Source organism: Tasmannia lanceolata, unplaced genomic scaffold, assembly GCF_043159265.1.
Source record: "Tasmannia lanceolata isolate RefF3 unplaced genomic scaffold, GAP_Taslan_0.1 ptg000020l, whole genome shotgun sequence".
Lineage (NCBI taxonomy): Eukaryota > Viridiplantae > Streptophyta > Magnoliopsida > Canellales > Winteraceae > Tasmannia > Tasmannia lanceolata.
The window spans coordinates 2,910,878-2,924,532 of record NW_027518697.1 but is presented as its reverse complement, the minus strand read 5'-3'; the positions used below and the strand labels follow the sequence as shown (position 1 = coordinate 2,924,532).

The 13,655-nt window shown below is 38.2% G+C and overlaps 1 protein-coding gene across 2 annotated transcripts; it reads left to right on the top strand.

The window, feature by feature from the left end:
- Positions 1 to 8: 8 nt before the first annotated feature.
- On the top strand, positions 9 to 10,479 carry LOC143853679 (uncharacterized). Of its 2 annotated transcripts, XM_077363398.1 has the most exons (4): positions 9 to 7,337; positions 7,438 to 7,516; positions 7,547 to 8,029; positions 10,081 to 10,479. In XM_077363398.1, exons 1-3 carry the CDS (start codon positions 7,230 to 7,232, stop codon positions 7,978 to 7,980), a joined length of 621 nt encoding a protein of 206 aa, XP_077219513.1. In that variant the 5' UTR covers positions 9 to 7,229; the 3' UTR covers positions 7,981 to 8,029; positions 10,081 to 10,479. The 2 variants fall into 2 exon arrangements, with proteins under 2 accessions (XP_077219513.1, XP_077219512.1); XM_077363397.1 differs by having other exon boundaries at positions 7,438 to 8,029.
- The last annotated feature ends 3,176 nt before the right edge of the window (positions 10,480 to 13,655 follow it).

The window sequence follows — 13,655 nt, the reverse complement described above, 5'->3', positions numbered from 1 at the left end:
TTGAGAATTATCTGTTGCAAAAATATCTTTCCATGAAATATTTTATTGGTTGAAGTCGTGGAACTTAATCAAAGCAATCTACAATTCTAAAATTTTCTACTGTTGTGTTTCTTCTGTTGTCCTTTTCTTACTCTTTCTCTTGCAAGTGAATGACTCAATTATGTCATTATTCATGGTCGAGAGCCAATCTGTTATTTGATGCACTCAACTGAGTAGATGGGAATGGTAGATAACTGACACTGAAAACCATTAGAAAACCATTAAGAAAAATGGTAGATAACTAACACTTTCCTGCTTCATACTATTCTTGTATAGGAGCACATTTATATCTGCAATATCTTGTTAGCATATTTGCGATGCTTACTATTGGTGGTTACATGTGTCATTGTCTGTTCACAGTTTTCACATCCCAGTTTATATGTAATAATATGCATTTTCATTGTTCTGCTTACCTTGTAGCTCATCACACTTGTTGTGGGCCATATGTAAGGTTCATTACTTCTTTTCTATCGAAATTTACAAATTCAAGCTATTTGTGAGGAAACAGAAGATATTTCTTACTGATAAATGATGGGAGATGATTTTTTCACCCCACTCCCCTGTAGGATTAGGCGCCCCCCTTTTAAAGGAATTGTGGGCAGACTTTAACGCTTTTTGACGTCAAATCACGTTAAAAGGGGGGGCGTATAATCCTACAGGAGGGGTGAAAAAGCCATCTCCCTAAATGAAAGCAGGATTGTAGGACAGGGATTTCATAGGCGAACTATTGCTATATTATCTAAATTTAATTAAAGAGTATAGTTTTTTTTATTGACGGGGATAGGTACACACAAAATCAAAAGTGCGAAGCTGAAGTAGTTGCATCCCCTATATATAACTCACTTTTTCATCCACCACAGCATCTTATAAGGTCTTGAACCAGTGATTTTGATTTCATCTGCACAGAGGAAATTTGAAACTCTCTAAAAGAGATGAGTGTGAAAGATCTCATTGGAGATATGGGACAAACAAACTCCTAAGAGGAACGGACTTACTTCCCAGGTTTGAAATTTTGGTTTCAGCCGAAAACGAAATTTCTGTGGGAATTTTGGTGACAATTTTGGTTTCGGTGTAAATCTTATAATTTCAGCCGAAATTTTAAATTTTCAGTTTCAGTTTTAAATTTCGGTCCTGGCCGAAATTTGGATTTCGGTATTTCAGCTGAAATTTAAAACCATGCTTACGATTTCCATCTAATCACATTCTGATTCTGGAAATTCCCTCTAGTGACTATGGACATGAGCTTGGACTTTTAGAATCAATTGTAAGACCTTCCTTATCCTTAGCTCTCACTCTCACAAGTCACAACATGGAACAATCAACAGCGATGGCCAACTACATGATAATTGTTGAAAGATGTTTCTAGCCAAATATTTACTAATTGTTGGGCTATAGAAATATCTCTTCTTCTTTTTTATGGGCAAGCTGGGGTTAGGCGGACCCCTACTAGATATATTAAGAAAAAAGCATATTACAATCTTTCATAGAGGGACCCCAAGGAGTCCAAGGACAAGACCTCTACAAGGGAGGGGGACAGAAAATTAGGGGGGAGATTATCACCCTTACAAAAATAATCCTGTTTAGAAAGGATGTCTGCTGCTGCATTTCCTTCTCTCCAAATATGGGAAATTTTCCAAGAGTTTAGATTTCTGAGCTTACTTTGGATCATGGCAAGAGTTTGGATTTTCCTCCAAGGGCATGCTTGGGTACCTTCGATCGCTTTGACGGCATGGATTGAGTCAGATTCAATCCATAAGCTGCGGATGCTGAGATTCTCTGCTAGATTTAGACCGTGAAGTATGGCTTCGATCTCCAGGTGATGAGTAGCTTCAAGGGGGACGATTTCCGAGAACAGGCCAATGGGACAGCTGTGATGGTCTCTAATAAGGCCCCCAACAGATCCAGAATTGTCCATGAGGGATGCATCTCATGGTAGCAATCTTACCAATAAGGCCATCCAAATCTATCCAACATGATGTGGTGTTTTTAGCTATCGGTAATAAGGTTCTTGTATGGATGTTTTTTGGCTGCTGGAGATTGGTTTGTAGCTGAAGGTTGTTTTCATTGACAGTGTTCACAAGTAATTTGTTGTCTTAATTTTTAGTTGACAAGTGCAATACCTTTTATTCCTTTCTTTTATGTCATTTTCCTACTGTCTTCTCCGCTCTTGTTGTTCTCAACCCCATTGTTTCCCTTTATTCATATGCACTCGAGGCCTAATTTTCATACAAACTCGTTCGTTCGCTTGAATTCCCTTTCCAGACTCAGATCTAGCCCAAAACCTTGAGTTGCAGGCCATACGGTTGTCCAAAATAGGACCTTCCTAAACTCCATTTTGCGCTCAAATAAAAATTCTTATAAAGTTCACCGCAAATACCAACGGTTAAAAATGCCAAGGTTTCCATTTTTTAGCCCGATCTAAAATGATGGACCCACCTTCGGTATCAGCAAGCATCATGCTGAGATCATCACTCCTCTCCTTTTCGGCCCCGAAATCCATGTTCCATCCATTTCTTTCTCCTTGTACATGTTCTAATTTCCGATTATGATTTGGGGGTTGCATCAATGTCAATTGGTAGTATGAAGTGTGTTTCTTTTCCATTTTTAGGGTAATAGATCTTTTACGTTTAAACGTGGTGTTACATCTTGCCTGTCACATTCAAGATCCGATGAATAACTTGTTACAACCTGTCAGTCCATTTCGTTTATTTCTTTTAAAACTTGTTGAATTTGCCCAGTTATTTGTTTATTCTACTGCAAAGAACCTGTTTTATCCTAAATCCAATTTAAGGAGCTCTGAACTTTATTTCCTAATCTCCTCCCCTTCTTATTCTGCATCAGTTTGGTATCAGATCTTTGGTAGCAGGATCTCTACTGGAAGGTTTACTTTAGTTCAAAGGGATGAGTTGCTATTAAAAAAGGCTAAGCAATTGGATAATCTGGAAACACCTATGGGGTATTTAAGGATACGAGAACATGGTTTTAAATTTTCTACGGAAACAACTACGAAATAACCAAAATGTATGCATTTCCATTCCCACTGAAACACATACTGAAACTAAAATTGTAAGTGTAATGTAGTATACTATATTAGTATGTTTTACATAATTATATTTATATGAATTGCATGTGAAATGTGGTATATGTATTATGCATAAATATTTATATAAAATACATGTGAAATGTGGCATGTTTTGAATTAGAACGATAACGCATGTCACTGGTTGTTCGCCATTGTTAAACCGTTATGGATAGTTGTCTTGCTTATCTGATGATTTCTAAGTGTGTATTTGTGTTTATTCGAGCATTTCTTGAAGTTTCATATTAAAATTCTATCATTTGCATATGTTTCCAGAGAAATTATATGATGCCCGACCGTCAAGTCACTTGAAGGTGGTACTTCAAAAGTACCACCCTTGATATTTGATCCAACAGCAGCAAAAAGTGGGCTGCTGTTGGATCAAATATCAAGGGCGGTACCGTTTTGACGGTACTTGACGGTCGGGCACCATATAAAAACTCATGTTTCCATTCATTTTCGTGATTTTATAGGATTTCCACCAAAATTTACAACCAATTCAATTTTTTTCAATTTCCGAGGCAATCAAAATTTGGGTGATCTTATGCATATTTAGGTCACTATAGTAAAGCTTGATGGTTCAAATTACCTTGAATGATCTCAATGTACCAAGATGTACATTGGTGAGGGAAACTCAGGCACCTGACAAGCCATGTGAAGCAACCAAAGGAAGGCGATGCACTTTATGATAAGTGACTACGCAAGAACTTGATGTTGATGCCATGACTAACCAGTTCTATCCACCCACATATTAGTGGAGGATATCAGTTCTTAAAGAGTGCTTGGGAGATTTGGAACAAGGCAACACAATGGATGAATTTCACACGTATATATTAGTTGAGACAGGAGATCAAACGTTTGCAACAGGGTGAGAAAGCTTGTCCACATTAGTCCATGCTTTAGAGTCTTTGGGAGGGGTTTTATCAGTATCAGATGTTAGAATGGGATACTGAGAAAGATGGAGAGCAGTATCGGAAATACGTAGAAGAGAACCATATCTTTGATTTTTTGGTAGGGCTAAATACAGAATATAAGATTACTCAGATGTAGATTTTGGAGAGATACTTCTCTCTCTTAATGATGTTTGTGCCTTGGTCTTGAGTGAGGAATTTTGAAAGAAACCTACACAACCAGCTCTCTCTCATGACCACTCGCCGCTTGTTTCATCATCCGTAGCCTCTAAAAGGGCAATGGAGGTAGAAAAAGAGTCAGGATTACATGTGATAATGGTAAATTGTGATGTAATCATTGTGGGAAGACTCGACATACTATGGAAACTTGTTGGGAGTTGCATGGAAGGCTTCAGAAGTTCAATAGGAACAATACAAAGGAAAAATCAGTCCATCCAATTGGCCAATACAGCAGCCTCTGAGTCGACAATACCACCTTCCCAATTCATTTGCTCCATCGTGTGCATCGGATAGTTTCTCTTCATCATAGTTGGAGCAACTTAGTCGCCTGCTGTATCAGTTGGAAGGATCTACAACCTCTTCTGCTTTTTGCTTAGTTCGGTATTCTTTCCACTAATCATATATGTTTGACCTCATCTAATCATTCATGGATTATTGATTCTAGAGCATCAGACCAAATGGATGATATGTCCAGTCTCTTCTCTTCATATAATTTATTTTCTAGCTGGAACAAGGTGCATATTGCTAGTAGTTCCTTATCCACTTTCTTAGGAAAATTAGACATTTAGATTAATGATTCAGTGTTCCTCATTTCTTCATGTTAATGATCACCTGTCTCTTCCTCAGTTCTTTATGTCCCCAACGTGTTGCCCGCTAGTAGTTTAGGCTCCGTTCCTTTCGAAGTAAAAATGGACGTAAAATTTGTTTTACCATAAAACCTGTGGTGTAGTAATTTTTCAAGACTTGGCAACAATGGAGAAGATTGGCAGTGGTTGTGATGCAATTGGTCTCTATCTCTTGAACAAAAGTTCTCCTGCACTTAGTAGTAGTGGTAGTATTTTAGTTCCAACAGGGTTTGGTTGTGGCTAATCCGCTTTCGTCATCTTTCATCCGTGTCTTTAAAGTTATAATTTCTTGTGTTCTTTAATTCAATTGATTTGGGTACTCTTCTATGCGAAGTTTGTCAAATGTTAAAGCATTCTCCTACTTTTTTCCTTCGAATATTAACAAGTGTTTCTCCTTTTGATATTCTTCATTCTGCTACCTCCATGGATGGGTATCATTACTTTGTTAGCTTTGTGGATGATTTTTCAAACAATACTTGGTTGTATTTCATGAAGAAAAAGAATGAAAAGCCGAGAATTGTTATACTATTCTATAAGATATTACTTAGTTCAAAAAGAAGATAAGAAATTGATAATGCAAAAGAGTAGCTTGAAGGAGAAATAGAAACTTACCTTGAATAGAATGGGAAGGTTCATCAAAGTAGTTATGTTCACTCTCCACAGAAAAATCGAATAGGAAAGAAAAAATAGATATATGTGAATGGAAGTTCCTAAATGGTTTTGGGAAGATGCAGCATCGACAGAGGACCATTGTGGAACTCCCTATAAAATCTTCTCCATAGGATGATATTAACCTGCTAGTCAAAAAAATAATATGACCTTAACCTCCCAATTTGTGGAGGTTTAAAATAGACAGACACATTATAAAAAAAACTCTACACATCTGAGGGTTGGGATCACCGTATGGAGAATATTTTCTGGACACGGCCTATCTATGCCAGGGAACAACACGAAGGAAAATAAAACTTAAAAAGAAGGAAATCATGGATAAAATCCACGGATAAAATCCTCTCCAACGCTTTCTGTGAGAATGGTTCTCTAATGCTTTCTCTGAGAATGGTTCAGTGCTTGAGGATAAATTCACCTCCTGACGTTTTTCTTTGCCTTTAAAGCTTAACCAATCATCAAATACTTAGGCCTCGTTCATTTTAAGACCATGGTTTGAAATTTCGGTTTCGGCATATATTTCCGACCTAGCCGAAACCGTAATTTCAGTCGAAATTGGGTAAAGGCGCTAAAAAATTATCCTCAAGCACTGAACCATTCTCTTAAATGAATGTGAGAATTAATATTTGTAAAGAAAATTTTGGGTGAAATTTTGTAAAGGAATACAAAAATTAATATTTTATGTGAGAATTACCGAAATTTTGTACGTTTCGGATATTTTGGATTTCTGTCATTTCAGTGTTAACCGGTCGAAATTTCAAACTGTGTAATTAAGACTTAACGTTGAGGGGGGATTTTATCGGTGAGTGAGGGGAATATATCATTTCCCATTCTCAATTGAAAACTTTAAGAGGCCCGCTTCATCTCCCTTCTGCATGGGTACTTTGAAGGGTCCCGTTGACCATCACATCAAAGGTCCCAATCATCAAATACTTAGGCCTTGTTCATTTAAGATCATGACAGCCAATTGTGAGTGCAGACGTATGATCTTAAATGAACAGGGACTTAGCAAGATGTATCGTGAATAGTCTTCCTAAGTCCTCACACCAACAGGGTCGGGTTTTTGAAAACCCTTGCCCAACCCTGGATCCCATTATCTTGGCCTTGACCTTGAGTCAGGGCCGAAAAACCTCAACTCATTGCCCGTCCTACAGGGCTCAGTGCTGGCCCTGGCCCGCCCTGACTAGGCAGAGCCGGGCCGGCCCTAATTGACCCTAGTGCAAATACCTATTAAGAGTGCCAAAAATAAAGCAACCACTAATCATATAGAACAAAATGATCAATAAACAGAGAAACAGAACAAAATAAGACAATATGAATTCAACAACATGACAGGCAACAGAGACAATTAATAATAATAATCTAAAGAAACATCAATCCAAGATAATAAAAAATATTAGCAAAAGAAACATGCACAGATGGTTCAATTCTATAATAGAAAACTTAAGGTCGGGCCGGATCAGGATACCCAAGGCATTAACCCAGAACCCGACCTGAGTTAGGATCTAAAAAAAATGAACCCTGACCCGCCCTCCAACCCCGACACGAGAGGGCCAAACTTGCACCCCTAGTTTTTGTTGCTTCTTTAAGTAGTCCTCTTGTCCCATCCTATTTAAAGAACGGAAAACACATCATCCAAAACGCCCTCTCTCTCTCTCTCTCTCTCTCTCGCGCGCGCGCGCACCAAAAATGAAATCCAAAAACAGCCAAAAATCTGCAAATCGTCGGACGAAGGAGGCTTTGCCCGAGTGGTTAGAATCAAACCCCAGCTTGGAGGAGAGACAAATAGAGATTATGGTAATGTTCTAAACCCTAATTTTCCGTAATCGCCATTACTGCCGTCAAAACAAACTTTCCAGTTTTCAATTCTCACATTCCTATGCTCTGCTGATTGCAGAACATACTCGCGGAATTACATTCAGATGTTCTCTCACTCGATCCAGACATCGCCGTCACAGAACAAGAATCCGGCGAGATAATCGACGGAAATCAAGAATCCGGCGAGAAAATCAGCGAAATTCAGGAATCCGGCAAAATAATCCTTGGAAGTCAGAAATCCGGAGAGAAAATCGACGGAAATCAAGGATCCGGCGAGAGAATCAGGGAAATTCAGGAATCCGGCGGATCTGATGAGGGAAAAATGGAGAATGTGGAGGTTGAGGTCGTCGTGGATTTCCTTCGCCGTGCTTGTTTTCAGGTCGTGAGTTCTTCCGATCGTGATATCCTATCAAAGAAGCTTCTAGATGCACTCATCAAGAATGTCATTTTGGAGCTCAAACCCTTGGGAGAAGAACGATCTGGATCCGACGAACTCCTCTGGTTGAAAATGCGTATCGGATTGCTCTGTTTTTTCCTTGGGATCATTATTTTGGTTTCGGTCCTTTTGCTCCGGGATTTCGGTGCCGGGAACTCTTTCCCAGGCTCTATTACTCCGACTTGAAGTTGATGATCTACGATCCAGATTAAGTTTCCTGCTCACCAGTACTGAGGTAATGTTGCAAACAGTAGCGTATTGATACGGAGACGTTTTTTCTTACAGTTCTCAAGTGATTTTCGCTTTAAGATTTCTTTTCTACTCCTAAAATTCAACATGGAAATTGAAGAATAGAGAGATGATATACGCATTATGCTATTTTCGAATTAAATGTGAATTTCTCAAATTAAATGGAAATTTTGAAAGCAATTCTGATTAGGCTACTGGTGTTTCCACTCACATATTTGATAGTTGCACTCATTCATCTAGTCTTTGATTATTTAAACACCTGCCAATGGTTATTACTTATTAGTATTACTGTTCCCAAAAGCTCTCCAAGCTAATTAAAAAAGAAAACAAGTGCTGAATTTGTTGAATTGTTAAAACATGGTGATGTTGTGAAAATTAAATAAAAGACGTTGTAGTGGCAACTCAATGAACTAACTACCTAGTTTGAGTTACTAGTATTCAAATTTGGTCAAGTACTTCCAACCCTCTCTCTCTCTCTCTCTCTCTCTCTCTCTCTCTCTCTCTCTCTCATTTTCTTTCGGCACCCATACAAGGGAAGTAGGATAACAAACTCTACCGGTAGCTTTGTGGATTAAAAAATGGCCCAAAAGGAGGAAACCCTCAGCAAACTCCCTTGAAGCAAAAGATCAAACACCAAACAGAAAAAACCCAAAATGCTTACCACTGTTTGCAGAGGCTTTTTAATGGAGAAAAAGAATGTTAGATCTTCACGCCACTTGACATAACAACCCTAGTAATTGCAACTGCCTTCCATTTCCCCTTGAAAAAGAGGTTGCTATCTTTTGTGTTCACTTTGGCTGACATCTGGGTTGAAGACGAACAGCAATATTGTCTTCCACTCCTCACCTTGGCTGCCCTGGCAGACGTTTGGGATGAAGACGAAAAGAAATAAAAAGTTTAGCCCAGGAGAGGCTTTGATAGCATGAAGGAGAAGTGAGAAAGCTTTGTGTGAAAAAACACAAGGAATAGACTAGAGCCCCTTTGCCTTATATTAATCCATATAGGCTGTATTGTTCCCAATGAATAAAATACCCTTAATGATGGACAAAGAATAAAATGACGTGGATAACCCTTTCATGCAACCAACAGCAATGCGATTATTTATGAAAATTAGACCATTAATTGTTTTAGTTTCTGATTTCAATTTTATGTCTCTTGGAAACGATTATTAGGTTTTGAGTTTGGGTTAGATTAGGATTTATCATTGTATTCAAGTTGGATTCAATTCTATTTCTAGAGAGTTCGAGCAGTAGTTGATTTATGCAACTGATTTTTGTGATAACAAATTGTGTTCTAGTTGAAAACAACTTTAAGTCTAATTCATACTTGATGGGACTCTATATACATGATGTTACTGGGATGAATTTTAGAATGATCATTGGATTTAATTTCAGTGCCTTTTACCTTTTGATGTGCAAACACTCCTGTTTAAGTATTGTTCAATCTATGTATTCTTCCTTACTCCTATTTATTTTCTGCTTTGTGCATTTTCTTCCATCTTTGACTGCATGACATGTTCTGCTAATGTTACCTATAGAGCACCAAAACAGTACTTCTTTCCACAAATTTAATGTTACCTATAGAGCACCAAAACAGTACTTCTTTCCACAAATTTCCTATTTTTTTCCATCTTTTTTTGTTCTTTGCTACTAATTACATTTTTTGGGGTTTAAACTTTTCTTAAACTCTGGCATGGGTGTGAACATGTTTTGCATCTTTTCATTATGTTTGTTGCCTTCTGTTTTTGTTTTGGAAATGCATTGACCAAAGGGGAATATATGGGCATGTAAGTATTGGATATGAGAAAGACTAAACCTAGTTGCAGGCACAAATGATCCGTCACAGGGGGTCATGCTCAGTTTGAAATGGCCACATCACCTAAAATACAGGCAACCTGTTTGTATACCCTATCACATGGGTATACAAACAGGGGGTCCTGAAATTCACTGCTGCTGGCCGAGCTTCTATTGCCCATATCATTTGTCAGAAAACATGGGGTCCTGAAATTCACTCCTTGCTTGTGTGTTTTATTTTCAGGACATGCCACGACCTTTCAAGAAAATGAAGGATCTCGACATGGATCAAGTCATTTCTGACATCATTGAGAAAATCAAGTGAGGGCACGGACACCTTGCTCTATACACATTGCTGTACATTTTGCCTCATGAAATTTTTTGGATATGGAACTGGCCTTCAAGAATGTTAATTGGGTTTAGTATCTACGCATTATCTGGTTTAATTGGAACTGTGACCAACCTCTTTTCTCCAAATTCATTTTGCTTGTATTTCTATGACAATCTGTCATTGGGAAAACTGGATGATGCTGATACTGTCATATTTTCAATCGATTTAATCGACACTGGTTGCTCTTGATTGCTTTTTAATGTTTTTCCTTGTATTAAAAATACATTTCAATTTGAAATGTTACCCAGCAAATAGCCTTATGGTCATTATCAATAAAAAAAAAGAGCCTTATGGTCATGTCATTCATATGTTATATGCAACATGTTGTATGGCTGTACGTCCCTAGTAAAGAGAAGAATAGGGATTTGCTAGGCAATTTTGCAAAAACCCATTTAGCGGCTCGCTTTTGCAAGAGAGATCAGCCACCTCAGATGAATGAAAATGAATAAGACAAAATCTGAATAAGCCACACAGGTTCACTTTTAGCAGATTTTGTCCTGTTGAGTTAAGTCATTTGAGGTGGCTGTTCTCTCCTGCATAAGTTAGCTGCCAAATGACTTACTGCGGAATTGCCTATGAAAAATCTGGGGTGCAACTCGGGCCGATTTTTCCCCAAATTGGGTTGGGTTCGGTTGGTTACAATTCATTTTTTGGCAAAAGCTCAACCCGATCCCACCCAAGTTGCGCCCCTAGAAAAATCCTAAGAGAACAGATCTATCCATATCTATATAAAGCTGAATGTGGTAAGATAGGGTGTCGCCACGTGGCACCTCAAAATTTAAAAACGCTCACATTCTATTATTTAAAAAAACGGTTTATTTTAAAGATAATACCGCAAGGAATTCCAAAAGTTACTCTTTCTACACGGCATATTTCCTAATGCCTTAATCAATAAACTGAATGTGGTAAGGTGGGGTGTTACCACGTGGCACCCCCACGTGACACCCCGAAATTAAAAAACGCTTCCATTCCCTTATTTAAAAAATGTATTTTTTTAAGGATAATACCACAAGGAATTCTAAAAGTTACTCTTTCCAAATTACATGGCAGGTTTACTAATGCTTTAATCAATAAATTATCGATATTTATGTTGTTGATAATTTATCTTTGACCGATTTGGTTAGACAACCCATCTTATTTTTCTCCGTTACGTCTCAAACACGTTTCATATTCCTAAGCAAGAGTCAAAACCCAAACGACACTTATCTTTTTCTCTATCTCAACGAATACACCCGGGACTTGCAACTAGTGTGATAGTGAATGAGATACAAATGAGAAACTTCCAAGTTTTAGGAAGTGGAAGTAGTAGGCGTGGTGGTGTATAGAAGTGATTGGTGAGGTAAATGAATTATTAAAGTGCTCATCATCATATAATTGAACCCGACAAATCGGTTCATTTGTTTAGACCAAGCTGAATACGCACAATTAAAATACAGAGATTAACTTGTCACATTCTCATCAATTAGTTCACAAGACTGGAGATGGAACATTTAAAACTTAGGTTATATTCGGAAACCTTTCTTTACTGGGTTTTTTTAGGTGTTTTGAATGAGAAAATTGAAAATTCGAGAAATGTTGTCCGAAACCCTGCTACAAATATTATGGCGGAAATAAAATTTGAAGACCAAGGTCCAGTTTAGATTGCAGGAATTTTTTGGAAAAGTTTAGAAAGGAAAAAATATTTATAAAAGATTCTTCCTTTTTTACACACGAAAAAAGATGGGTTGAACCAAACCTATTCAATTTTTATATAGATTAACCTTCAATTTTCACTGATATCTATTTAAATTGACCACAATCAGATCATTTCCTTCTAAATTGTGTGTCCAAGAAAAGAAAAATTCCATCAGAAAAGGCCCAAGGAGATTTTTCTAGTCAGTGACCACTGACCACCACATGTTCTTGATGGTTTTAAAATATCAGACTAGATTCTTTCCTTGAGAGCTGATGAAGAAGTGAGGGGAAGAAGTTATTTTTGCCTGCATCATCTTGAATATCTGCCATTTGTGCAACAACAACAAAAAAATGAGATTATTTTCTTAGATGCAAGTCGCATTCAGTTCCAAAGATTTTCATAGGGCAGTGATATCCCCCAAGTCTACAACCAATACCCCGACCCGGCCCCGGCCGCCCCCCGTTCAAAACATGAACAGTTGGTGGGCCAAACAATTAATTTGTTGAAATCTCTGAACAAGGTTGGCCCCACCTATATTTTTCAAAATGAACTGTATGGCACACACCGTAGGATGATCCAAACCGTCCATTTGATGGGTCACAATTTAAATAGGATTTGCCCCAAAACATCATTTCCATAGGGTGATCCAAGCCCTCCGATCTAAGTAGAAACTACATATTATGGAAACATCTATAGATTGGAGGGTGGCGATCATCCTCTGGAAATGATTTTGGGGGCACAACCTATTTACGTTGTGGCCCATCAAATGGACGTCTTGGATCATCCTATGGTGTGGGTTGTACAATAATATTAAGGCCCAATTGTAGGCTTCACCCATATTTTTCAAAATGAAGTGTAAGGTCCATCAAATGAGGGCTAGGATCATCCTATGGAAATGAAGTTTTGAGGCGCAACCTATTTACTTTGTGGCTTATCAAATGGACGGTTTAGATCATCCTATGGGGTGGACCGTTCATGAGAGAGACCGGTTTGGTCTAGTTGTGCCGGGTGTAGACCGGAGGGAGAGAAGAATGAGAAACATTCCACATTTCCACGGGCTTTACTGTGAAGACGGATAGTAATTGATGTTAATGAGGTCTGCTTCTACGGAGCTACTGATGGGACCTACCTGATATGATATGAACGGGGCACCCCCTCCCAACATTTTCATTTTCATGTATCCCACCACTTGGATCTATTTTCTCTTTCAATAAATGCTAAAAAACAGAGCGGGCCCACCCAACCATTTATTAGTTGAAATGAATAAAGATGGGTCCCACTATTTGTACAACATGAGCCATTCACTCAGTAAATAAATTTGCTAGTCCTACGACCGGATGAGAACGACTTGTAAATCACTTTTACCATCAATGGTAAGAGGTAAAATTTTGGGATCCTGCAAGGTGAATAAGGAGCATGTACAAGAGATCCAAACCGTTGATGTGGTGGAACATCATGAGGCAGCCCACATGGTCTTTTTTTTAAAATTTTTGATGGGTAAGCTGGGGTTAGGCATTTCCCTTGATATTGTCACTGTGATAATTCCACTAACACAACTTGTCATTTATTATTGGGATAATTACATTTACACCCCCTCTAGTTTCTGACACATCCACTTCGACCTCTATAGTTTAAAAAGTGACAAAGATATCCTCTCTAGTTTCGTTTTGTTTAAGGTTTGCCCCCTCAGCTGAGGGTTTGTCCATAGATTGAAGGGTTAGGATAATCTGATGGAGCTGATTTTTTGGGCACA